Source organism: Dysidea avara, chromosome 6 (genome assembly GCF_963678975.1).
Source record: "Dysidea avara chromosome 6, odDysAvar1.4, whole genome shotgun sequence".
Classification (NCBI taxonomy): Eukaryota; Metazoa; Porifera; class Demospongiae; order Dictyoceratida; family Dysideidae; genus Dysidea; species Dysidea avara.
Window position 1 is genome coordinate 17,785,356 of NC_089277.1, and position 23,784 is coordinate 17,809,139.

Below are 23,784 nucleotides of genomic sequence, written 5' to 3' on the forward strand. Positions count from 1 at the left end.
ATTTGTGCAAAGGTTATGGAACACATTATATATCACTCCATCATCAACCATCTAAACGAAAACAACATATTAATTGAAAATCAACATGGGTTCAGATCTAATCATTCATGCATAACTCAACTAATTACTCTTACAGAAGACATATCCTTTGCTCTAGACCATCAGAAACAAATAGATATCATCCTATTGGATTTTTCTAAAGCATTCGATACAGTACCACACCAACGCTTAATGACCAAACTAAGATATTATGGAATTAATGGCAGTACTTATAACTGGATCCAAACTTGGCTTACCCAACGTACTCAGTGTGTTGTTTTAAATAGTGAATCCTCTAGTCCAGTGTCGGTAATGTCTGGGGTACCACAAGGCACAGTTCTTGGACCTCTAATGTTCTTATTGTATATAAATGACATAACTAAAGACATCAACTCACCACTCCGCCTGTTCGCTGATGATTGCTTGCTTTATAGAGTTATCAATAGTGTAGAAGACATCAACAGACTTCAAGAAGATTTAAATAAACTGTCAGAATGGGCCGATACTTGGCAACTTAAGTTCAATATTAGTAAATGTACAGTTATACGTTGCACGAGATCCTTATCACCACTCACTTACGACTACACACTTCACAGTCACATACTAGATATATCTGATCAACATATGTACCTAGGAGTCTTAATTCATAAATCACTGTCTTGGTCACCTCACATATCAAATGTTGTCAATAAAGCATCTAGAACACTCAATTTCTTAAAACGCAATCTAAACAAATGTTCAAAACAAGTTAAAGAATCAGCTTACCTAACAATGGTGAGACCACAACTAGAGTATGCATCTGCTGTCTGGGATCCCTACCACATTGGAGATATTTCAGAGTTAGAGAAAGTACAACGAAGAGCAGCGCGCTGGGTGTTGAATGACTATGGCAGATTCAGTTCAGTTTCTCTAATGTTGGATCAGCTGAAATGGCCTACATTACAAATTCGTCGGAAATTATTTAGGTTACAAATATTGCATAAGATATACTACCAACAGTTATCACTCCAAATTCCTCATTATTACCAAAAACACGACCAACAAGACAATACCACCATCTTCACTATATTTTACCTACCTCATCCACCACGGCATACCAAAACAGCTATTTCTCAAGAACAATAAACGAGTGGAACATACTACCAACTGACACAATTGAAATTGCAGATACTGATCTATTTACAGCTAGACTCCAATCATATTATTGTACCTAATGTATTTGTTTGTGTGATTCCTGAGCACACCAGCAGGGCTGACTGCTCAGTAAACAATAATAATAATAATAATAATATCCAGAAGAGATGATCAATGTTATTACTGCATTGCTTTTGTTACTCGACACTAATAATAATAGAAACCACAATCAATACTATTAAACTAGCTATCTCGTGATAATTAATTAAATCTCGCTAGCTCCCAGTTGCTGCATGAAGTGTTCCATGACTTAACAGAGCGTTATATCTGAGGATGTATCATGTTTTTTTGTTGTTTTTTTTTACAAATTAATGACATAAGATAAAACAGTACATAATAAACAAAAACAAATTATCTTACATATGGGCCTCAGCGACCTACACAGCAATCGGTGCCTCAGCAATGGGACAGCGCAAACTGGACCTGGCACCGCGAATGTACATAATTGCAGACCTGAACAAAGAGAAACTCAATTTACATCTCAGCCATCCCATCACTATTCTATAGGAAAGACTGTGCTTTGCACTCAAAAGGTTGGCCAATCTCTTATAAAACTGAGTAGCAGCATCACCCATTCCACCAGTAGTAGTAAAAATTAAGGGAGTAAATGAGGCATTCTCTACTTCATGAACCCGTTGTTGGTATTCACGTCTCTTTTCCTTGTCATGACGTCGGTATGCAGAGTGTAGGGGTTGAATTGAGGGTGCACTAGGGTTAAAAATTCTGACATCAAAGTATGACCTCTCAAATCGTCCTCCCCAAAAACCATTAGCTGCAATGCCAGCCTTGCGTTATCATCACGATTAGCTGTTTTGTATTGAAGGGTCTCACCAGAAAGAGGCTGAAGGTGGGGTTCAGTGACAACATTGTTACAGACCTCGGAAAGTAAATTGGCAGTTAGATCACGCACTTCATTATGTCTCAGAGAAGGAAACCCACCCTTTGGGCAAGACAGAGCATGTTCTATGGTAAAAGAGTGACCACAGGCACAGGAAGTAGGGCAGGCAGATGGTAGCCAATGATAGCGAAGCGCAATTGCATCACGAAAAGCAGTTTTATGAAGCACAAAATTATGCAACTTCAATGGAAGACAAGAGAGCCAATTCGATGCACCCTTCTCCTGAGCCAACATGACTGAGGAATGCATGCTAGGAGGAAGTTCATCGAACAAATGATTGGCAGATTGAAGTTGCTCTTGATGGCTCCTAGAGTGAAACTTGGATCGCAACTGAACCTGTGCATCAAGACAGTCACCTAGTTGATGTACCTGAGAGATAATCAAGCCAACGAGACCAGCATTTACTTCTACAGAGCAGGAACGCTGCTGTGACACAACAATCGAAGGATCAAACACACCAAGGCCTCCTAGCCGCACAGGCAAGGCAAATAGCTTTCTCTCAACATCACCAGGGACAGTTCGACCCAATAGACTAGGAAGGAAAACAGATTTAACAAAATTTTCAAGAGGAAGGAAAAGGTCTGTAGAACAAGAAGAAACACGAAAAAAATAGTTCCATCGGAAAGAGAGACCATGACGAAAAGCAGCATAGGAAGCATGAGGTTGTGTTTCGGCAAAGAGGCTCAAGGTCTTAAGATCATCAATCCAGCCATCCACTTTACGTCTCAAAAATAGCTGTTCAAAGGCACAAGTGCCAATTACACCTCCCAGATAATGGTGTCCTTCAGCAGTAACCTGAATGTCACAGTCTCCAAAAATTGTTCTAGCATCAGTTAAAACAGTTTCCTTGACTATCAAGATAGTTTTAGTAGCATTTGGAAAATAGCCATAACGGGGCCCTACGGAAGATAACAAGTCCCACCACTGCTTAAGCTTGGAAAGCTTTCCACCAGCAGCAGAGTCATCAGCATACCAGCACTGCTTTACTAGACCAGTAAGACGAGAAATCAAGGGCAAAGTACCGATAGTGTACATAGCCATAGTTAAGCATTCCAGTATCCGAGATTTTTTAATAAAAAAATTCTCCGTATATTCCCCAATAGAACTCTGGCACAAAATAACAACTCATGTTTAACTTGGGATTGCTCCGTCGTCCGAGCTCCAATCAGGATGAAAATCACTGTGGGGTTTGTCCACACGCTGATCATCATGAAAATCTTAGTTTTATCGTGCGCGTTACGTATAAGTAAGTTTTGTGTTGTTTTGTAATCTTTTCAAACCATGCAATGTATGTAGAATACTTTAAAACTTTTAAAAACGTACTGTTGGGTGGAAGGTAGTCACTGGTGCTTACTTTAAAGTGCGTAGTTACTTCGCTCGGGTTAGCGGTTTTCAGCTCCAGAGCAACTTTCTGATGGCTGTGTCATCAGCTCAAAAGTATAAACCACTTCAAAGTCAGCATAACTATGCCATAATTGAAACCACAACTCCACCTTAAGTATTGTTGCATCATTGTGGTACCTCCACTTTAGTTGTTTACCTTTATAAGTTGTTAACTTGATGTTTTTACTTACTTGAGATACTATGGGTATACACTGTTGTATTGAGAAGTGTGCAGTGGGTGAAACATATTTGCTCACCACAAAGCATACAAAGATCACTGAGATCCGATACGATCTGAAGTTACTCTCATTACATGTACAAACTTGCAGCTAGAAGCAACTGTAGTTTCAAGATAGTCCAGATTGCTAGATGGCTTCTTGATTCAATTGTGCCATTTTCCCCTTTAAAATGTATGGGGAGCCCTGGAGAAAAAATGTACCTTTTTTCAATTTTTAAGCACTGTGCATGCCAAAGTAGCTAATTCCAACCCAACAAACTATATATTTCTGAGATCAACAATCAATACTCTATCTATTGAGCATATAAAAAGCCCATTTTTCCAAAATTAAAAATCGGGCTGGAATGCCTACCATAGTGTAGGCCTGAGCCTATTATGCTTTTAAAATTGCCTATTATGCTTTTGAGCATTGCTCCAAAAATTCCCCTATTATGCTCCAATTATGTACCATTATGCTCATATAAAATTGTGTTTTGACTGCTCTATTAGAGTACCTAATGCATCTGTGAACGTTCTATTAGGATATTTCATTATGCGATGACTGTTCTATTAGAGTATATCGATCTTCAACTAATCTTTTCTTCACAACGTAGCTGTAAATCTGATTTTTACCATGTTTGCACACTATCCTATTCTGCATCATGCAAAATAGGCAGAGTTTCAGCTTCTCATATAACCAATGCACTAAAATTTTGCCTAATATGCTGATGCTTTTGGCTTCCCATTATGCGCCAAATTATGCTGGCATAATCGGCGCAGGCCTACCATAGTGAGAGGTAGTCTCGCGTAGCCAGACCACTATTTCTCCCCACGGCGCTTATCGATTAGAAATTATAAGCGCCTGCTCGAAATAGGGTCTGGTGCACTTCCAATAGGCCAGTTGTGACAGCACCTCATTTAACACTTCGAGACTGTGGACAGATTCAAGCACGTTTTAAGTCGCCAGTGCGCTTATAATTAAGAGATGTCCTTTTCTCTTGCCGAGCAATCACTGATAGGATGGAATACTGTTAGGGATGCGTCGATTTCGCCAGCAAAATTATTGGAATAATAGGAATACAAGAGCAACAAGCAAAATGCTGGCAAAATAGGAGCAAAATCGAGCAAAATAGGAGCAAAATCGAGCAAAATAGGCGCAAAATAAGCAAAATTTGTTAATCTCAGATCTGTTTCAGACAGTGTGAATGTAACTGCATAACTAACACAAGTAACAACTTACCATAGCTACGTTTAACACTCGTACGTTTAATGAGTATGGCTCTAGCTGAACTTTGACCCGAAGGCGAACCCACAATACATGTTAGCGAATAATCACGTGTGAAATAGTGTCTACAATGGATGTGATAGAACGCATTGACTACAGTTCAAGTGCTGAAAGCGATGTTAGTGAAGTAGATGACAGTCTTAGCATTGTTAGTAATGATGATGACCGTGAATCGTCTCGCGAGTCAGATGTTACAACAACTTCGACTAGTACAACTTCGAGGACTCGTTCTACCGGAAGTGCCAGCAACTCAACGACGCCAACGTCTAGTGGAGTGTCCTTGCTTAGTGTGCTAAAGGCACCAAGTGCATCTGACTTCTCTCGTAAGAGAAAAATTGCCAAAAATCCACCAGCTGGCAGGAAGAGAGCATTACATTCGAATTCGCAGAGCAACCCAAAAACGATCAAGCCCCAGCAAAGAGTAACCGAATATTCCAAGGAACCCTTTACTGTAGCTACTGGAAAGCTTTTTTGCCAAGGATGCCGGGAAGAGTTACCCCTCAAAAAGAGCAGTATTGAGTATCACTTAAAATCTACTAAACATGCTAATGGAAAGAAAAAGCTGCAACAAAGGAATGTTAAAGACTCAGACATTGCACAATCTCTGCAAAGGTATAATGCAGAAGCTCATGGGCGAGGTGAGACTCTTCCGGAACAACAGCAGGTTTTCCGAGTCAAAGTGGTCAAAACATTTCTTCAAGCGGGTGTACCACTAAGTAAGGTTGACCAGTTTCGTAGTCTTTTTGAGGAGACAGGCTATCGCCTTACAGATCGCAGATTTATGTTTGACCTTATTCCTTTTATTTTAGAAGAAGAAAAGGCACGTATTAAGCAATCACTCCAGGGTCAGTTCTTGAGTGTCATTTTTGATGGTACCTCTCATAGTGGAGAGGCATTAGCAGTCTTAGTGCGCTTTGTAAATGATTCTTTTGAAATTCAACAGCAGCTTCTAGCCATCCAACTGCTTTCAAAATCTCTCACTGGGGAAGAAATTGCACACGAATTGGTACAAGTGCTTTCAGTGTTCTACAGCATTTCTTCCAGCCATCTTATTGCTGCTATGCGAGATAGAGCATCTGTTAACAGTGTAGCAATGAGGACATTGAAGATTGTTTACCCTAATGTAATAGATATTGGATGCTTCAGCCATGCTTTTGATCGTGTTGGAGAGCACTTCAAAGTACCAACCCTGACTGAGTTTATTGGTAATTGGCTAGCACTTTTTTCACATAGCATTAAAGCCAAATTTCTATGGAAACAACAAACAGGAAAGGCAATGGCATCGTATAGTGCTACCAGGTGGTGGAGCAAATGGGAAATTTTTAAGCAAATAATGCTCCAGTTTGGTGATATCGAACCATTCCTAAGTGAAAATACAGACTTAGGCCCTGCATCTCGTCCAAAGTTACTAGCTATTTTAACTGACCGTGAAAAGCTTGAACACTTAAAGCTTGAGCTTGCTGCTGTTATTGATTGGGGGGAGGTGTTTGTTAAGGCTACATATAACCTTGAAGGAGATGGGCCACTGAGTTTCACAACTTATGAAATAGTACAGACTGTTGTTGCAGCAGTCAGGGCAGCTCATACTCCAAACACTGAAGCTGTTATTCGCAGTATCACTACTCAATCAACTGCACAGCAGAGGCATCGCAGCTATGCTCGAAGCTGTATGCAACCAGCTCTAGATTACTTTCAAGAACTGCTAGATTCTTCCTTAAAGGAGCAAATTTTAGTTTTTAAGGCTGTGAGAGTTTTCAATCCGCACAAGATAGTAATGCTTAAGCCAGATGTTTCTCATGTAAATGCATTGCAGGTTGTTCCCTTCTTTAAGGATGACGAGCTTGAAAATTTGAAGGCTGAACTTCCTTCTTATGTAGCTAAGGCGGATGGTATTAGTGATGAACTTGCTGCTCTGGAATGGTGGAAGCTCAATGCAACTGATTTGCCTTTATGGTCAAATGCTGTAAAGAAGGTCTTGACCATACAGCCCTCCTCGGCTGCTGCAGAAAGGGTGTTCTCACTATTGAATTCAGGATTTGGTGACCTACAAGGAAATTCACTAAAGGATTATATGGAGGCATCAATCATGCTAAGATACAATCACTAATATCTAAACACCATAGTGTATGTAAACAGTGCTTATTGATTATTACATGTAATTATTATTATTACATTGTACACCAACTATGGAGCAAAATAGATTGTTGACAAGCAAAATATTGAGCAAAATAGGTAGGTAAAAAAAGAATTGCTGGAAAGAAAAATAGGTGAGAAAAAAAGCAAAATAGACTCATCCCTAAATACTGTGGATTGTGTCGAAAGCCAGTACCTTCAAGTAAAGACCGAAGACTGCTTCATTGAGGAACCTGCGATAAAGAGGTAGCCATCCTGAACTTTTTGATTTCTGCTACATGGCCAGGGCATTCGTTAAGATCATCGTTCGAGCTGAGCAGAGAGAGAACGTTTATTTGTTCAACTTGCAAAGGAACTTGAAGAGATACAACGACGCCTGTGACAAGATTTCTGAATTGTCTTCACAGATTGTTTCCAAGATAAACATCTGTGTTCCATCTCAGGCAACTTCAAGCACTTGTGTGCCACAGACAAGGTTTGTAATGTGATTATGTCTTAATTCAGTTAAGGTATGCACCACATCTTCATGGTCAAGCTCCAGAGTATGTACTGGTGAGAAGCGATCTGCTGAAGCTGCTACGCTAGACAATGATGAAGAGGAATCGGTGTCATGCAATGAAACGGTAAGATATTGTAATTATTTAATTGGTTATTAATTTGTTTCTTTAATCAGAATTCTGTTGCTGCTGCTACGCCATTTTCACCAGAAGTATCTGTAAGGATTGTGTTTGAATTCTGTATTTATGTGTAAATTTTTTTTTTTTTTTTTTGCGTTATAGATATTAGTCAAAGGCCGTGATCGAACAAGGAGGCATTTGATGACTCCAGTACGAAAACCTTTTGCTTTGTCTCTTTCAAGAAGGAGTTATAATGCCTGCTCTGAGAAGGCAGTTAATTCAAATAGTTTTCAAGAGCCCATAATTGACTCATTGGCCTTCAAAGCCAAAAAAGAAATGGAATGCTTGAATTCTCAGCCATCACAGCTCAAAGATTCCCCAAAGGCATTGGAAAAGTTTAGCTGGAATTTATTAAGTTTAGAGTTAAAGGAAACTGTCCCTACATTATGGTCTTTCTTGGAATCATTGTTACCAAAGGCTAAACAGAAGTTTATTTGTTTTTTAATTTCCATGCTATTAAAGATGCAATGCAAGCAGCTTTGCCAAGTGCAGAAGGCAGTATCAATGCTATTGTATGGAAATGGTGTTCACAAACAGGTACTTTTATCATTCTATGCATGTGTTAACTCATATGAAAACTTTATAACAGGTCTTTCATTGTTTGCAACCATTTATGGTTACTTTATCTGTGTCAGTAACTGCGCAAGCAGTGAAGCAAATATCAGATAGACATGACGCAGATGTGATAAGTTGGGCTAATGATATCTTGGAAAACAGAGAGGTTATTTTATGGAAATATGATTATTATCATTTATCGTGTACCTTAATGCACAGGTTACTAGTGATATGTTGCCAGCCAACAGCACTTCACCAATATTTTTCATGGATGAAAATCACGTTTTCTTTAGTAGCTCAGATGATGTTGAAGTTAGCTCCGATGTTGTTAGCAGCTGTTCTAATGATGATTCCTCTGTTGGTGATGTTTCTGAGTTTACTGAAGAAGATGAAGAAGATGACGATGATTATGACTTGAATGATTTTGTAGATATCCAGGATGATGAAAGTTGTGGCGAATTACTGTGTGATTCTATTTGCCAACAAGTGTCTTTGCCTGAGCAAAGTAGCCCCCTTCCTATAGATATGGAACAATGTTCTGCTGTACAGAATTCTTCTCCGCTCTTGGTTGCAGCCAGCAATCAAGTTATAAACAATCAGACACACACAACTCAATCTGCTTCACTTAATGTGTCAAATAATTGCTCTGGATATGTGATCGTAGGAGATAACATTGACAAAAATATACGTCCATCATACCAGCGTCAAGATCGTACTACCCAATCCTTACATTATTTCCATTCATATGCTGTCTTGAACAGATTGGATACTTCTGGATTGTCGGACAATCGCCCCTCACATATTACCATATCTCCAGAGAAGATTATACCAGATTTTTCTGAACGTCAAAAATTACTTGGGGATTTTGAGACTTTAGTTACCAGGTATGTATGTATAAGTGTATGTTTATATCTATCAATGATTGCACAGGATTTTGGTGGAACATATGGATGAGTTTAAAGCTCAGAAATGTGAAGTTCAGTGGCACGTTAAGAGTGACTATTCTGAAGAAATGGCCAGTAAATCTAGAGTGGTATGTGTAGCAATAGAATATCCAGTGTATTCCTGCTTGTGTTGTCTTTCCATTATTAAAAATTCTTCTGTTTATAGGTGCCACTTGGACTGGTTCTCAAGAATGAAGCAAAGCTAAAAGATATGACTGAGATCTTAGACGACCTAAGTAAATATGTACCAGTTCATGTGGCATCAAGGACTGAAACCATTGAAGGCAAGTCATTTGATATAGATGATTCCAGATTGTTCCAAATACTGCTGTTTGGAGATCAACTTACTGTGGCACGTGCTAGAGGTGCTATAGGATTAAGGGATGATGACACCGATGCACTTCACCGTTTAGAGGGTTTTGTCCCAGCTGTAGCAGACTGGCATACTAGGATGTGTTTACTTCAGGTATAGTACATACACAATACTTATGAAGTGACTGTATGATAATTCACAAACCTTGTAGGAAATGTGGAAAAGGCTGTATTCCAAAAAAGGATCAAGGGATAGGGGTACCCTATATCAACTTAAAAACCTTTTGAATCGGACTGCGGTGAAACAAGACCCTTCAAAAGCAATGAAGGCTACTGAAGATTTTTTGACGGTTCTTTTTGCCTATGTTATAACTGCTGCAAAGAAGCTCATCGAAGAAAGACCAATGCATTCTCACCAATGCAATGATATTGCCAGACAAATTGTTAGCAGGTGGGTAAAGATCAACTTGTCCTCCGATGTAACCGACATGCCACCTAAAGGAACAGATTGTAGTTACGCTATTGATTTTATAACTTTGGGACTACTGTGGCATGGATTTCATGATGCTGTGAGAGAAGGGGAAGGAAATCGCATAATCAGATACTGGCGTTTCCTGCTTCCTGTATTCAAGCAGTGTGGTCGTAGAAACTATGCCATAGAAGCATTCAATTTGCTTGCACAGATGCTTTTATTGTCACCACGAAAAGTAGCTGAATTAAAGTGGTGCAGAACTGTAAATACAATTGGAAGAGTAGGCCACAATATCCCTTGTGATCTCCACATGGAGCACCTAAACAAACGATTAAAGTTTATGATTGGAAATCTGGGATCAAATACAATGCCACAATGCATGAAGTCAATTGGAATGTCCCTTGGCATTATTGCTAAGGTTTGCTCAACTTTTGAACATGGGGCTGAGGTGCATGAAAACAAAGCGTTTCACACCTATCCGAAGTTTACAAAGGATCTTAAATCCATTGTCGACCAGCTTGTTTCAGACAAAATATTTGATGGACAAGGTCATTTGTTTCTCTCATATAAGAAGCACCCACTACTGCAAACTATAAATTGGTCTTCCCTCACTAAGTGGGTTGTAGAAAAAATTGTTGATTTAGATTTGTAATATTTTTAGTTAACTGATGTTTCTTGAACAATCAACACACACACACAATGGTGTACACAAATCACAACATTTACATGCAACTATGGACTGTTTATCTAAGTCACTAAATAGAAAATTTTTGAATAATAGTGTTCTTCTACAATTGGTTTTGTTCTCTCCATACTGCTTAACTTGATTGCAGATATGTTGATGTGCTCCTTTACCGTAATAAAGTATGGCTTCAGATTGACTCCCATTTCTATCAGCTCTTCCCGTTTCTTGGACCAGTTCTTCCAATGAATTTGGTACACCCCAGTTGATGACACGTGTAATGTCACGACAGTCTACGCCAAGACCAAATGCAGTGGTGGCAATGATCAGTCTCAAGTTGGTTTCCTCACGACAAAATTCCTTCAATACTTCTGCCCGTATTACTGCTCTAGATGCAGATGTAAACAATGATATCATCCGAAATGGAATGACACACGGGGCTCCTGGTGGCTCCGTTAAATTTATTCCCAACTTTCTCTTCATTTTTGCATTAAATTCAGAGCACTGCAGTAACGTTTGACAAAATACAACAGTTTTGGGTGTATTGGCACGATGTTCTATCAGCTCCAAGGCTAGAGTAGAGCAAAGTTCAGTCATAGTAGGCATTGGAACAACACAGTACTTGATATTAGGCCTTTCTGGTGCCAGTCCTATTATATTCACATCAACCATTGATAATCTTTCAAATATAATTTTAGCTGTTTCACTGCTGGCTGTTGCTGTCAAGGCAAGAATGTTTATGTCTTTATTAATCAAACTTCGCACAGTTCCAATCTCAGCAAATGCTTTACGGAAATTGTCCCCCCTATGTGTTGCATACCAGTAAATGCATATGTGGTCAAATACTATAACTTACCACATCCTGACACAGTGAGCTTCATCAACAACAAATCCAGCTAAATTATTTGTATACACAGAACTGAGCAACATTCGTCTGATCCTCTCATTACGTAATAAGCTTTCTGGACTCAAAAAAACAAGTTGAACTTTCCCCTTCATTATTACATCCAAACAATCCTCATGTCCTTCTCCATAATATTCCACAGTAAGACCTTTTAATGATAAATTAGTTTTCTGGTCCATCATTAAAGCCGTTAAAGGGCTTATGACCACAACAATGCATCCTTCACGGCCTACAAAAAGGACAAATCAGTATATCACTGGCAATCAAAAAAGTGACGGATCTACACGTTCAGTGGAAACTACAATCTGTTATCTATCTATAATCTCAATACGATTATTACCTCTAAGCTTATCAAAAATGATTGGAAGAGCTGCATACACTACAGATTTGCCGTATCCAGTTGGCAGCACAACAAAAGTGTCATTTCCTGAAATGTAGCTCTCTATTGCGTCACGCTGTTTTGGTTTCAACGATTCTAAACCCAGTTGATGTATGGCACATTCGATAGCTTCACTCTGGTCCGTAGATAGCAAGTGTTCCTCACTGTTGCTGGCACCGCTCTGCTCGAAACTTGACATGTTACTCTAAGAACGTTAACGCAATAAATACTACAGGCGCTATGGTTTGGTTAGGCAGCCTATCAACACCTCAAGTTCCTACCGGGTGCTGTCACAACTGGCCTATTGGAAGTGCACCAGACCCTATTTCGAGCAAGCGCTTATAATTTCTAATCGATAAGCGCCGTGGGGAGAAATAGTGGTCTGGCTACGCGAGACTAAGTGAGAGGATCACCCTGGGTAGTCCCTTCTGAGGTCCCTTCACTAGAAAAGATGGTACGACCTCCAGTAAACAAAAAAGCATCAGTACGATAAGTGTTAATTAAAATGGAAGCAAGAGAAGGGCAGAGGACCTCAACGTTTCGGAGTGTTACTTGACGATTTAACTCATTGAAGGCATTCTTAGCATCAACAAGGAGAACACCATCAACCTCAGGCAAGTCAAATATTTGTTTCATTGCATGGACAGCAGCTTCACAACCACCCATTTGACCAGCACATAATTGAGAGGATCCTGCAGCCTGCTGTAAATCACGCCCTATAATTCTCGTCACAGCCTTTCCAATAATTCTTCGCAAAACTTCACCCACACCAATAGGGCGAACACCAGGACGCTTGTCAAGAGGAATTAGGCGACAAGCACAGTAAGCAGGTAAATATTTTGGATTAACATAAGAGGTGGAAATACGATGGGCAAAAGCAGAAACAGCTGCACACAAGTCATTAGAAGCATCACCAAACGCTGTACAAAGATGTCTCCAAGCATGAGCATCAAGACCAGAAGGGACTGCAGAGCCACTTATCTGCATGACCACTGATTTAATTAAAGCAGCATCTAAGCCATCAAATAGAACTGGATGAAACGATTGTTTGTGGGCTCCAGGAGAGATGTTATTCTGTGAACAGAAACGAAGATCGTTTTGCGGTAGCCGTGATGTCACACGATGATATCGTTGGACACGTTCCGTGAACAATTTCACACTTGGTGCTTCATCCAGCATCGAGGTAGCATATTATGTGAGGTCACTGGGAATCCTCAGTACTAAAGAAACCTTCGTCAACTAGTACTCCAAGTGCCGAAAAATTAGCGCGTTTATAATAGAAACTTTCCGTTTGCCGAAATTTAGAGCAAATTGCGTTCAAAGCACGGGGAGCGAATATTTAGAGATGCCGAAATTTTAGGGAATCTCCGGTATTCTCATTTCATTTCACAAGATCTCTTAGCACGGGCGTAGCTTCTTCGCTTGAATTAGTCAATGCTTGAAGTAGATCGAGATACTCTAATAGAACAGTCACATTTCTACAAGTGCCATATTTTTATATTGTAAAGTCTGTAAGTAGCTACTATCTAATCCAAAACAGCCAAGCTGTAAAAAAAGTGTGTGGCCCTCAAAAAGGCTATGGTAAAAAAAGATGTGAAATCCAAGGTGGCGGCCAAGAAATGGCTGTGATGGTAGGTTAATGGTAAAAATTTTAATAATGACAATTCAGGTGAATTTGGTGCTGCTTGGTCAATTGGCACAAAATTCACCTGAATTGTCATTATTAAATTGACCTACCATCACAGCCATTTCTTGGCCGCCACGTTGGATTTCACATCTTTTTTTCACCATAGCCTTTTTGAGGGCTGCACACTTTTTTTACAGCTTGGCTGTTTTGGATTAGATTTCATTTCTTTTTGTATTTGTATACCTCAAATAGGCCGGCTTTGGGACTTTTTTAACCTATCTTTTTTTTACCACAGGAAGAAGAAAAGATGAAGTAGATGTACTTTAAATATTTTATCAGTAAATGTACAAATTATATATATAATACATATATTGATTACAGAAATCTCCATGGTGGTTTCTTTGTAACTGAACACTCTACAAGGTAGATGCTCTCTCTACAGGGTGAATTGTTTGTAGCTGAACGATCTACAAGATAACTTCTTCTAGCTGATCTCTCTACAGGGTGATTTGTTTGTAGCTGAATTCTGTACAGGCGATTTGTTTGCAGCTGAGCTCTTTACAGAATGGTTTCTTTGTAGCTGAACTCTTTACAAGGTAACTTCTTCTAACTGATCTTTCTACAGGGCAATTTGTTTGTGGCAGAATTTTATACAGGGTGATTTCTTTGCAGCTGAACTCTCTACATGGTGGTTTCTTTGTAGCTGAACTCTCTACAAGATAATTTCTTCTAGCTGATCTCTCTACAGGGTGATTTTGTTTGTAGCTGAACGATCTACAAGGTAACTTCTTCTAGCTGATCTCTCTACAGGGTGGTTTGTTTGTAGCCGAATTCCGTACAGGTGATTTGTTTGCAGCTGAGCTCTTTACAGAATGGTTTCTCTGTAGCTGAACTCTCTAAAAGGTAACTTCTTCTAACTGATCTTTCTACAGGGCAATTTTTTTGTGGCTGAATTTTCTACAGGGTGATTTCTTTGCAGCTGAACTCTCTACATGGTGGTTTCTTTGTAGCTGAACTCTCTACAAGGTAATTTCTTCTAGCTAATCTCTCTACAGGGAGATCTGTTTGTAGCTGAACTATCTACAAGGTAACTTCTTCTAGCTGATCTCTCTACAGGGTGATTTGTTCGTAGCTGACTTCTGTACAGGTGATTTGTTTGCAGCTGAGCTCTTTACAAAATGGTTTCTTTGTAGCTGAACTCTCTACAAGGTAACTTCTTCTAAATGATCTTTCTGCAGGGTGATTTGTTTGTAGCTGAACTATCTACAAGGTAATTTCTTCTAGCAGATCTCTCTACAGGGTGATTTGTTTGTAGCTGAATTTTGTACAGGTGATTTGTTTGCAGCTGAGCTCTTTACAGAATGGTTTCTTTGTAGCTGAACTCTCTACAAGGTAATTTCTTCTAGCTGATCTCTCTACAGGGAGATCTGTTTGTAGCTGAACTATCTACAAGGTAACTTCTTCTAGCTGATCTCTCTACAGGGTGATTTGTTCGTAGCTGACTTCTGTACAGGTAATTTGTTTGCAGCTGAGCTCTTTACAAAATGGTTTCTTTGTAGCTGAACTCTCTACAAGGTAACTTCTTCTAACTGATCTTTCTACAGGGTGATTTGTTTGTAGCTGAACTCTCTACAGGTGATTTGTTTGCAGCTGAACTCTCTACATGATGTAGTTGAACTCTCTACAAGGTAACTTCTTCTAGTTGATCTTTCTATAGGGTGATTTGTTTGTAACTGAACTCTCTACAAGAAATCATCTTCTAGCTGAACTTTCTACAGGTGATTTGTTTGCAGCTGAACTATCTACATGATGGTTTCTTTGTAGCTGAACTCTCTACAAGGTAACTTCTTCTAGCTGATCTTTCCACAGGGTGATTTGTTTGTAGCTGAACTCTCTACAAGGTAACTTCTTCTAGCTGATCTCTCTACAGGGAGATTTGTTTGTAGCTGAACTCTCTACAGATGATTTGTTTGAAGCTGAACTCTCTAAATGATGGTTTCTTTGTAGCTGAACTCTCTACAAGTTAACTTCTTCTAGCTGATCTCTCTACATGGTGATTTGTTTGTAGCTGAATTCTGTATAGGTGATTTGTTTGCAGCTGAGCTCTTTAAATAATGGTTTCTTTGTAGCTGAACTATCTCAAGGTAACTTCTTCTAGCTGATGTCTTTACAGGGTCACTAGTTTGTAGCTGATCTTTCTACAGGGTGATTTGTTTGTAACTGAACTCTCTACAAGGTAACTTTCTCTAGCTGATCTTTCTACAGGGTGATTTGTTTGTAGCTGAATTCTGTACAGGTGATTTGTTTGCAGCTGAGCTCTTTAAAGAATGGTTTCTTTGTAGCTGAACTCTCTACAAGGTAACGTCTTCTAGCTGATGTCTCTACAAGGTCAATAGTTTGTAGCTGAGCTCTCTACATGGTGGTTTCTTTGTAGCTGAACTCTCTACAAGGTGACGTCTTCTAGCTGATCTTTCTACAGGGTGATTTGTTTGAAGCTGAACTCTCTACAAGGTAACTTCTTCTAGCTGATCTCTCTACAGGGAAATTTGTTTGTAGCTGAACTCTCTACATGATGGTTTCTTTGTAGCTGAACTCTCTACAAGGTAACTTCTTCTAGCTAATCTCTCTACAGGGAGATTTGTTTGTAGCTGAACTCTCTACATGATGGTTTCTTTTTAGCTGAACTCTCTGCAAGGTAACTTTTTCTATTGATCTCTCCACAGGGCGATTTGTTTGTAGCTGAACTCTCTACATGGTGGTTTGTTTGTAGCTGAACTCTACAAGGTGATTTCTTCTAGCTGAACTATCCCTTTCCATAGTTGCATGAACTCCCTACAAGGTAACTTCTTCTAGCTGATCTCTCTACAGGGTGAATTGTGTGTAGCTGATCTCTATACAGGTTTCTTGTTTCTAGCTGATCTCTTGAATTCTCTTCAGGTTGACTGCTCTATTAGAATGACTGCTCTATTAGAGTGTCTCGATCTCGCACTTGCTGCACCAAGTTGGATTTCGTGTTATAACTCCGTGGCTTTAAGTCTGATTCTTCTACACCATTGATGAGCCTTTCTAAGATGATTACTCCATCTGTTCAACGATTTTCAAAGTATTACCCCAAGCGGTTCATCTGGTAGGCGTGGCAAGCAGTCGCTTTTTTATTAGCTAATCTCGATTGCATAATTGTTACACACTGTTGGTTTTTTCGTTGTATCTTCCTGTTTTTTAGCTCGATTTCTTTCAAACCACAAAAGATTTGAGGTTCAATAGTTAACCTATTCACCCACCGATTTTCAGCTTCTTCCCATACGCGGTTTACCCTGTAGGCGTGACAACATATTGGTGTTATATTTCGTGAATAATCACTCATAACTCTTTGCCTGTTTATCGTATTCCAGCCAAAGTTGGAACCGAGATGCGCCTTTATATCCCCCTTCAGTGTGCCAAATTTCAAGGCAATCGGATGTGGCGTTCGCGTTTTATAGCAGTTTTTGTAAGTGTGCGACAAGAGGAAGAAAAATAAGAAGAAAACGAAGAAACTGAGCCAATTTTTGAAGTCGCATATCTCGGGAACGCGTGAAGCGATTTCGCTCAAATTTGGAATGTAGAGTGCTGCAGTTGGAGGGCATGTCCACAGCAAAAATCGTCTTGTTTCATCAAGGAAACACAGAGCTACGGAGGTGCGAAAATTTAGTTTTCTTTCTTCCTGTCAATATACTCACGGGTGTTACGTGCCGGCTTCTTGGGCCACACGACACACTACCGTGTGTCTTGATACAATCCGATGTTAAGCAGAAGTTGAAAAAAAAAAAGTTGTAACTATGCTAAATATTGATTGCTGTGTTAGCTGTTTTGTGACTGCTCTAATAGAGTATCTTGATCGTTTTAATGCAGTACAAGATGAAAGGAAAAGTGTTATGATTATGATTATATACTGGGGGAATTAGTAAAACGTGGAATACGGAATTGCGGAAATAAAATAACGGAATTGCGGAATAACGAAATAAGCAAAATTAATATTTTGCAGATTGTACAATTATTATATGCTATATAATAATTATGCTTTATTTACCTTGTAACAGCTTGGCATGGCGCACCACGGCGATGGATAGAACAGCAGCCGGCGAGCATTAAATGGGACAAGCACACAACCAATCACCCTAGCACGATCTACCTTCGCTAACTTTACTTAGCTACACTCTTGATTCAAACCTGAAGAGTTTTGAAATCCATTTAAAGACACACAACCACTGGACTTCCCTACTGAACTCTAGCGTGACTCTAATAAATTCGGTCGTATGCACATGAAGGGCAGCTAGTTTAACCTAAGAATAGAACTAGGTCTTGGCGTTTTGTAGCTATATCAACTAAGGAGTGTAGATAAGTAAGTTTAGCGAAGGTAGATCGTTCTAGGGTGATTGGTTGTGTGCTCGCTCGTCCCATTTAATGCTCGCCCAGCTGCTGTTTAGCTATCCATCGCCGTGGCGTGCCATGCAGAGCTGTTGCAAGGTGTAAATAAAGTATGATAGCTATAGAGCATGTAACTATTTGTACAATCTTCAAATGATAAGTTTTGCTTATTTCGTTATTCCGCAATTCCGTTATTCAGTATTCCGCGTTTTACTAATTCCCTATATACTGGGTCGAGACAGCACAGCTGATAATTGACCCAGGTAATTACAAACAAAAAAGCATTTAACACATACATGCATACATAAAATTATTTATTGTGTGATGACAAGGTGGTTGGTAAAAATTTCTGTGGATTGCTCTTCAATAAAGTTGTTAGGTAAAGTGTTCCATTCTCTTAAAGTATTCGGAAAGAAGCTCTTCTGATACGATATAGTGGTACTGACTGGGATAATAAATCGATGTTGACAGAGCTGTCTAGTTGGATACTGAGTTGGTGAGAAATAAGATGGTAGCTGTATGGAAGGAGTAAGCTGATGAACAATTTTGTGAAATTGTTATTAAGGGTTTACTAGTTAAAATGGGTGTTAGTTGACTGCAGTTGGATGCCACTAACAGGGCCACCGAGAGAAATTAGGGGGCCCAGGGAAATGAGTTAAAGAGGGGCCCAGGGGCAAGGAAGAGTCTAGATCCTGACTGCTCTATTAGAGTATATTGATTTTTCTCAGGTATTCAAAGGGGCCCTTTCGGGCTGGGGCAGGGGGAAAAGTACCCCAGTTGCCCCCCCCCCCCCCCCCATGTGGGGGGCCCTTGTCTCGTAGATTCGCCTTATTTGCTTGCTTTACGGGTGACTGAGTATTTTCATTTAAAAAGTTGAATTTATATACAACAAGCTCTATATAGTGCACCACATATTACATCATTAGCTCATTATATGACACTGGCGAGACAGAAAAATAGTATAATAATAAAAATAGAGTCTAATTAAATATTATAGTCAAAGCATTAGTCTTTAGAAGCTCATTGATTCTTTTCCTTGCAGTGATAGCTGCCTTTCTAATTGATATTTCACGCCCAGCGTGTTGCGAATGTTCACCCACTCTGTCAGACACTTGATTGTCTTCCTCAGGAGTTTGTAAATGTTTAGTGACTTCTAATGGATGAAGTTGATTGATAGCTTTTTGCACATAATGACCATTGGACAAGCAAATAGTTACTGCTCTAACATTACCACTGGCCATCTTTTCCTCTGTTTAGCTTATCAATTTTTCCTAGTTTCCACATCCCTCGAGGGATTTTATCTTCTTTAATGAGAACAACTTCACCTTTTCTGGGTTCCACCTAGATTTGATTTTTCAAAGTTTTATGATAAGGTGAGGCTTCCCTTAAACTAGCAAGGTATTCGTTCCTCCACATGTCCCAAAACATATTCAGTTGTTTTTGACCTTTCTTCCATTTGTTAAGTAAAGTTGTCATTGAATCTTCAGAAGGACAGTAGTCAATTTCGGAGTCCATCAGAGGAAAGCATCTCAAATTGGAATTCAAAAAGTGTGCAGGGATTAAACTAAACCCAGATTTAAATTCCTCGTACACATATGTGAGTGGTCGGGTATTTACAACTGCTTCTACTTCAGATAATGTAACAATGAATTGGTCCAAAGTAAGTCTTCTCAATCCAATTCCTTTCCTAAGACATTGTTTCACCAACCTGACAAGTCGCTCATAAAAACCCCCTTGCCAGGGTGCTAACGCCGTAGTAAACTGCCACTTGATTCCATTACTTGAAAGGTAAGTGACCACCTCGTCATGTAAAGCTATCTGCCTCCATTGTTCATCAATCACTGTCTTCACCAATTTAAATTGAGCAGCGTTGTCAGAGATAATTGTCTCTGGTCTCCCCCTCCTTGCCATAAATCTCCTTAAGCATTGTAAAAAATGTTCACCAGAAAGACTTCTAACCCATTCCAGGTGAATTGCACGAATGGCAAGGCAGGTGAATAAGTAAATCCACATCTTCATTATCACTGCTCCATCTTTCACAAATACTGGTCCCAAATAATCTAACCCAGTAAATTGGAAAGGTAAAGATTCAGATACTCTTTGTTTGGGCCAGGGTGGCATCCTTGGTAAAGTAAATGATGGTCCTTCATGACGTCGACAAACTAAGCAATGGGACAGACAAGCTCTGACCTCCACTCTCCCTTGATGTAGCCAGTACTCCTGTCGCAAAGTAGAGAGTGTATGGGAGATGCCAGCATGTATCAGCCGCTCATGTATCTCTTTAATCACCAATCTAGTGAAATTCTCTCGCCGTGGTAGTAGCTTAGGATACTTAGCATCTTCAGACATCTCAGCATTCAAAAATCTGCCATGGCATGTCAGTATTCCAAATTCATTTGGTGCTAAGCCAAGTTGCTTCTGTAAACCATTTCTCTGTTTCTTAACAATAGCTTGAAACACATCTGAAAATCTTCTATGTTGAATTACATACACCCAAAACTAACCGATAGCTCTTATATCCTGAGAATAAACACCATAGTCTGTCAGGTTATCAATAATTTCAAAATCTTATGTTTGCTGTACATTCTCTTTTTCAACTCATCAGAACATTTATCCCACACTCTCTTTTTAATGAACTCAAACAGAACACTGTTACTCGAAGCAATTTCCTCAAAGAAGAGTATTTTGTTTCATCAATTGTACACACTGATCCTTGATCACTATTCTCTTGAACAACATTAGCTGCTTCAAGAAATACATCACCTGCACTCCTTGCCTGATGAAACAGTTGATCAAGATCATCTGATGAAATCTCAGGTAAATTCCAGCTTGGCCAATTTCTTTCAGCAGATTGCAACCAGGATGGACCATGCCACCATAACTTTGACTGTTTAATTTCTAAAACTGTAAGTCCTCTAGTCGCAAAATCTGCAGGATTATCTTGAGAGGGAATAAACCCAAAACTGACATTCTTCAATTGTCGTATTTCATCAACTCTGTTTTGCACAAACACTGGTAGTTGCTTATCACTCTTTATCCAATGTAAAACACACTGTGAATCTGTTAGGATCACTTTCTTAGAAATGCACAAATTCAATTCATCAACAACAAATTTAGTAGCACGAGTCCCTATCAACACAGCCAACAATTCTAGTCTAGGGAGGCTTAAAGGTTTCACTGTAACACCCTTCTTCCTCTTATTACCCAATGGTGAAAGCCTCATATTAGAAAATATCAGGTTCACCTTAACTGAATGTTGACAAACAACTCTTAGATAAACTGCTGTAGCATACGACTTAGCAGAAGCGTCACAAAAGGTCAAAATCTGGTAAACAACACCTTGACCATTATCACAAACATATCGAGGAATTCTCAGTTCTGACAACTGTAAGTTGTAATACCTCAACAATCCTTTTCCACTCTTGAAATAAACATGGGGTCAAACAATCATCCCAACCCAATTCATTAGTCCAAAGTGTTTGTAGAAATACTTTACCAAAAAGGGTAACTGGTGTCACAAAACCTAACGGATCATAAACCTTGGCTACAATGCTAACAACACATCTCTTAGTAACATTAACCATACACTTCACAGTATCTTCCTTAAACCCACATATTTGTAAATAGTCTTCTACACTGTTCCATAACAGCCCAAACACCTTCATTACAATTCCTGTTGACCTTTCCTTTATAGGTAAATAATCTAAAAACTGTTTACAATTGGAAGACCATTCTCTTAAATTCATTGATGCCCTTTTAAAAATGATTTCGGCCTCCTCATAAATCTGACAAGCCTCTTGAACTGAGTCAACCCCCACTGACAAATTGTCAACATAGATATCATCACACTCAATGAGGCAATATCAGAACCATCTTGTTTTAAATGATACTGTAATGTTGCCTCCAATAAGAAGGGACTGCATATAATGCCAAATGGCACTCGACAAAAACGATACACACATAAATTTCCATTTACCTTATCAGGTCTGGTGGGATCCTTGAACCACAAAAATCTAGTCACGTCCCTCTCACTTTCTTGTATTCCCACCTGTAGGAAGGCCTTTTCAATGTCTGATAGAATTGCTATGTAATAAGTACGGAACCTCAACAACACACCACACATGTCTGGTAAATTAACTGGGCCTCTATATTAGTGTTGTTTCAGTTAACTGTAACTAAAACTAAAAGTACTTTTAGTAAGGTGAATATGTTTAAGTTAACTAAAACTAAAACTATAACTAAAAACAAATGTATATAATCACTAAAACTATAACTAAAACTAAAACAAACGTATAAAGTCACTGAGACTATAACTATAACTAAAATCAAATCTATATTATTACTAAAACTAAAACTATAACTAAAACAAACGTATATAATCACTGAAACTATAACTATAACTAAAATCAAATCTATATTATTACTAAAACTAAAACTGCTTACAATATAGCAAGTTGATCTTATAATTACTGAAACTGAAACTGCTTGTTAAATGCATTTGATACTACTTCTAAAACTATATGCAACTAAAATATCTATATCATATAGTTACGTACATACTATTAAATCTATAACTAATAAAAACTGTTTGACCAAAATTCACGAACTTAGTAATGTAGGTACTAGGTAGTAGTGATGGCCTATAGTATGCTAACCATTTTTGTTAATGGTCACTGTAATTTAATGCTTTTAGCTAATGGCTACATTTATGTATACCTGCATGCTTCAACAGCCCCTATTGAAAGAGTATTTATCTACAAGTGGGGAATCAACATCTGGCAAATGCAACAGACTTACTAATAGTAACTTGGAAAGGAAAGTTCTGCTAAGAAAGAATAAGGAATACCTGTGACAGAGATTGCGTCAAATGCACTGTATTAAGTGTTGTATTAATCTATATTATAAAAAAATTGACAGGTCTTGTAATACAAAGATTTTGTATTACTAAGCTGGAAAAATGGTACTGAAATTATAACAAGAGTTTCATTCACATAAAATATAGCTTACTATTAAAGCTAAACAAGGTTTTCTTATGCACAACTAAAACTATAACTAAAAGGTTTTCAGATACATAACTAAAACTGTGTCTAAAACTAAAAGGTTTTCAAGTTTTTAACTAGAACTAGAACTAGAACTAAAACATTTTCATGTACATAACTAAAACTGTAAAAGGTTTTCATGTTTTTAACAATAACTATAACTAAAACTAAAAGGTTTTCATGTTTCTAACTATAACTAGAACTAGAACTAAAAGATTTCAATGTACATAACTAAAACTGTAACTAAAACTAAAAGTTTTCATGTTTTTAACTGTAACTATAACTAAAACATCAAAGAGTGAATAATCATAACTAAATCAATAACTAAAAAGAATTAAGAAAGATTACTATATCTAAAACTAAAACTAAAATTATTGATGAAACTAGCTACAACTATAACTAAAACTAAACTCCATACTAAAACAAAACTACTCTATATAGACATTCATTAAGACTCTTCTCGTGTTGACTAGCTTTCACAGAGGCATCATAGACTATTCTGATCTTAGTTGTAGATTTAGATGGTGTAATTACTGGATGGTGTGGAAGATAATGTTTCTTACTTTCAGTTTCACTTCTCCCATTAATGATTTCAATTATCCCACCATGAAGCTGTGACTCAATGACATCACAATACTGC

General features: G+C 38.6%; 4 protein-coding genes across 5 annotated transcripts; 2 read left to right on the plus strand and 2 right to left on the minus strand.

Moving 5' to 3' along the window:
* Nucleotides 1-7,321: 7,321 nt before the first annotated feature.
* On the plus strand, nt 7,322-8,904 carry LOC136259303 (uncharacterized). The gene is made up of 7 exons (XM_066052794.1): nt 7,322-7,624; nt 7,685-7,772; nt 7,823-7,864; nt 7,929-8,363; nt 8,416-8,547; nt 8,601-8,807; nt 8,869-8,904. Exons 1-7 carry the CDS (start codon nt 7,428-7,430, stop codon nt 8,902-8,904), a joined length of 1,137 nt encoding a protein of 378 aa, XP_065908866.1. The 5' UTR covers nt 7,322-7,427.
* Nucleotides 8,777-11,008, plus strand: LOC136258638 (uncharacterized). Of its 2 annotated transcripts, XM_066051977.1 has the most exons (5): nt 8,777-9,265; nt 9,312-9,414; nt 9,492-9,791; nt 9,850-10,088; nt 10,139-10,282. In XM_066051977.1, exons 1-5 carry the CDS (start codon nt 8,907-8,909, stop codon nt 10,149-10,151), a joined length of 1,014 nt encoding a protein of 337 aa, XP_065908049.1. In that variant the 5' UTR covers nt 8,777-8,906; the 3' UTR covers nt 10,152-10,282. The 2 variants fall into 2 exon arrangements, with proteins under 2 accessions (XP_065908049.1, XP_065908048.1); XM_066051976.1 differs by having other exon boundaries at nt 9,850-11,008.
* Nucleotides 10,678-12,370, minus strand: LOC136258639 (uncharacterized). Its single transcript, XM_066051978.1, has 3 exons — nt 12,036-12,370; nt 11,648-11,924; nt 10,678-11,596 (listed from the first exon to the last, which is right to left on the minus strand). Exons 1-3 carry the CDS (start codon nt 12,271-12,273, stop codon nt 10,771-10,773), a joined length of 1,341 nt encoding a protein of 446 aa, XP_065908050.1. The 5' UTR covers nt 12,274-12,370; the 3' UTR covers nt 10,678-10,770.
* A 7,076-nt stretch (nt 12,371-19,446) lies between these two features.
* LOC136259304 (uncharacterized) lies at nt 19,447-21,328 on the minus strand. The gene is made up of 3 exons (XM_066052795.1): nt 20,762-21,328; nt 20,610-20,625; nt 19,447-20,567 (listed from the first exon to the last, which is right to left on the minus strand). The coding sequence occupies exons 1-3, from the start codon at nt 21,326-21,328 to the stop codon at nt 19,447-19,449; spliced, it is 1,704 nt and encodes a 567-aa protein (XP_065908867.1).
* Between the last annotated feature and the right edge of the window lie 2,456 nt (nt 21,329-23,784).

Excerpts from the sequence above, each read along its gene's own strand:
- LOC136258638 (XM_066051976.1), top strand. The coding sequence starts at position 8,907 with ATGGAACAATGTTCTGCTGTACAGAATTCTTCTCCGCTCTTGGTTGCA. Across the intron at positions 9,266-9,311 it reads TTTGAGACTTTAGTTACCAG|GATTTTGGTGGAACATATGG; the intron begins GTATGTATGTAT and ends ATGATTGCACAG. Across the intron at positions 9,415-9,491 it reads TGGCCAGTAAATCTAGAGTG|GTGCCACTTGGACTGGTTCT; the intron begins GTATGTGTAGCA and ends TTCTGTTTATAG.
- LOC136259303 (XM_066052794.1), top strand. The coding sequence starts at position 7,428 with ATGGCCAGGGCATTCGTTAAGATCATCGTTCGAGCTGAGCAGAGAGAG. Across the intron at positions 7,625-7,684 it reads ACTTGTGTGCCACAGACAAG|CTCCAGAGTATGTACTGGTG; the intron begins GTTTGTAATGTG and ends TTCATGGTCAAG. Across the intron at positions 8,364-8,415 it reads GAAATGGTGTTCACAAACAG|GTCTTTCATTGTTTGCAACC; the intron begins GTACTTTTATCA and ends ACTTTATAACAG.
- LOC136259304 (XM_066052795.1), bottom strand. The coding sequence starts at position 21,328 with ATGAGGCTTTCACCATTGGGTAATAAGAGGAAGAAGGGTGTTACAGTG.
- LOC136258639 (XM_066051978.1), bottom strand. The coding sequence starts at position 12,273 with ATGTCAAGTTTCGAGCAGAGCGGTGCCAGCAACAGTGAGGAACACTTG. Across the intron at positions 11,925-12,035 it reads CATTTTTGATAAGCTTAGAG|GCCGTGAAGGATGCATTGTT; the intron begins GTAATAATCGTA and ends TCCTTTTTGTAG. Across the intron at positions 11,597-11,647 it reads GCTCACTGTGTCAGGATGTG|GGGGGACAATTTCCGTAAAG; the intron begins GTAAGTTATAGT and ends TGCAACACATAG.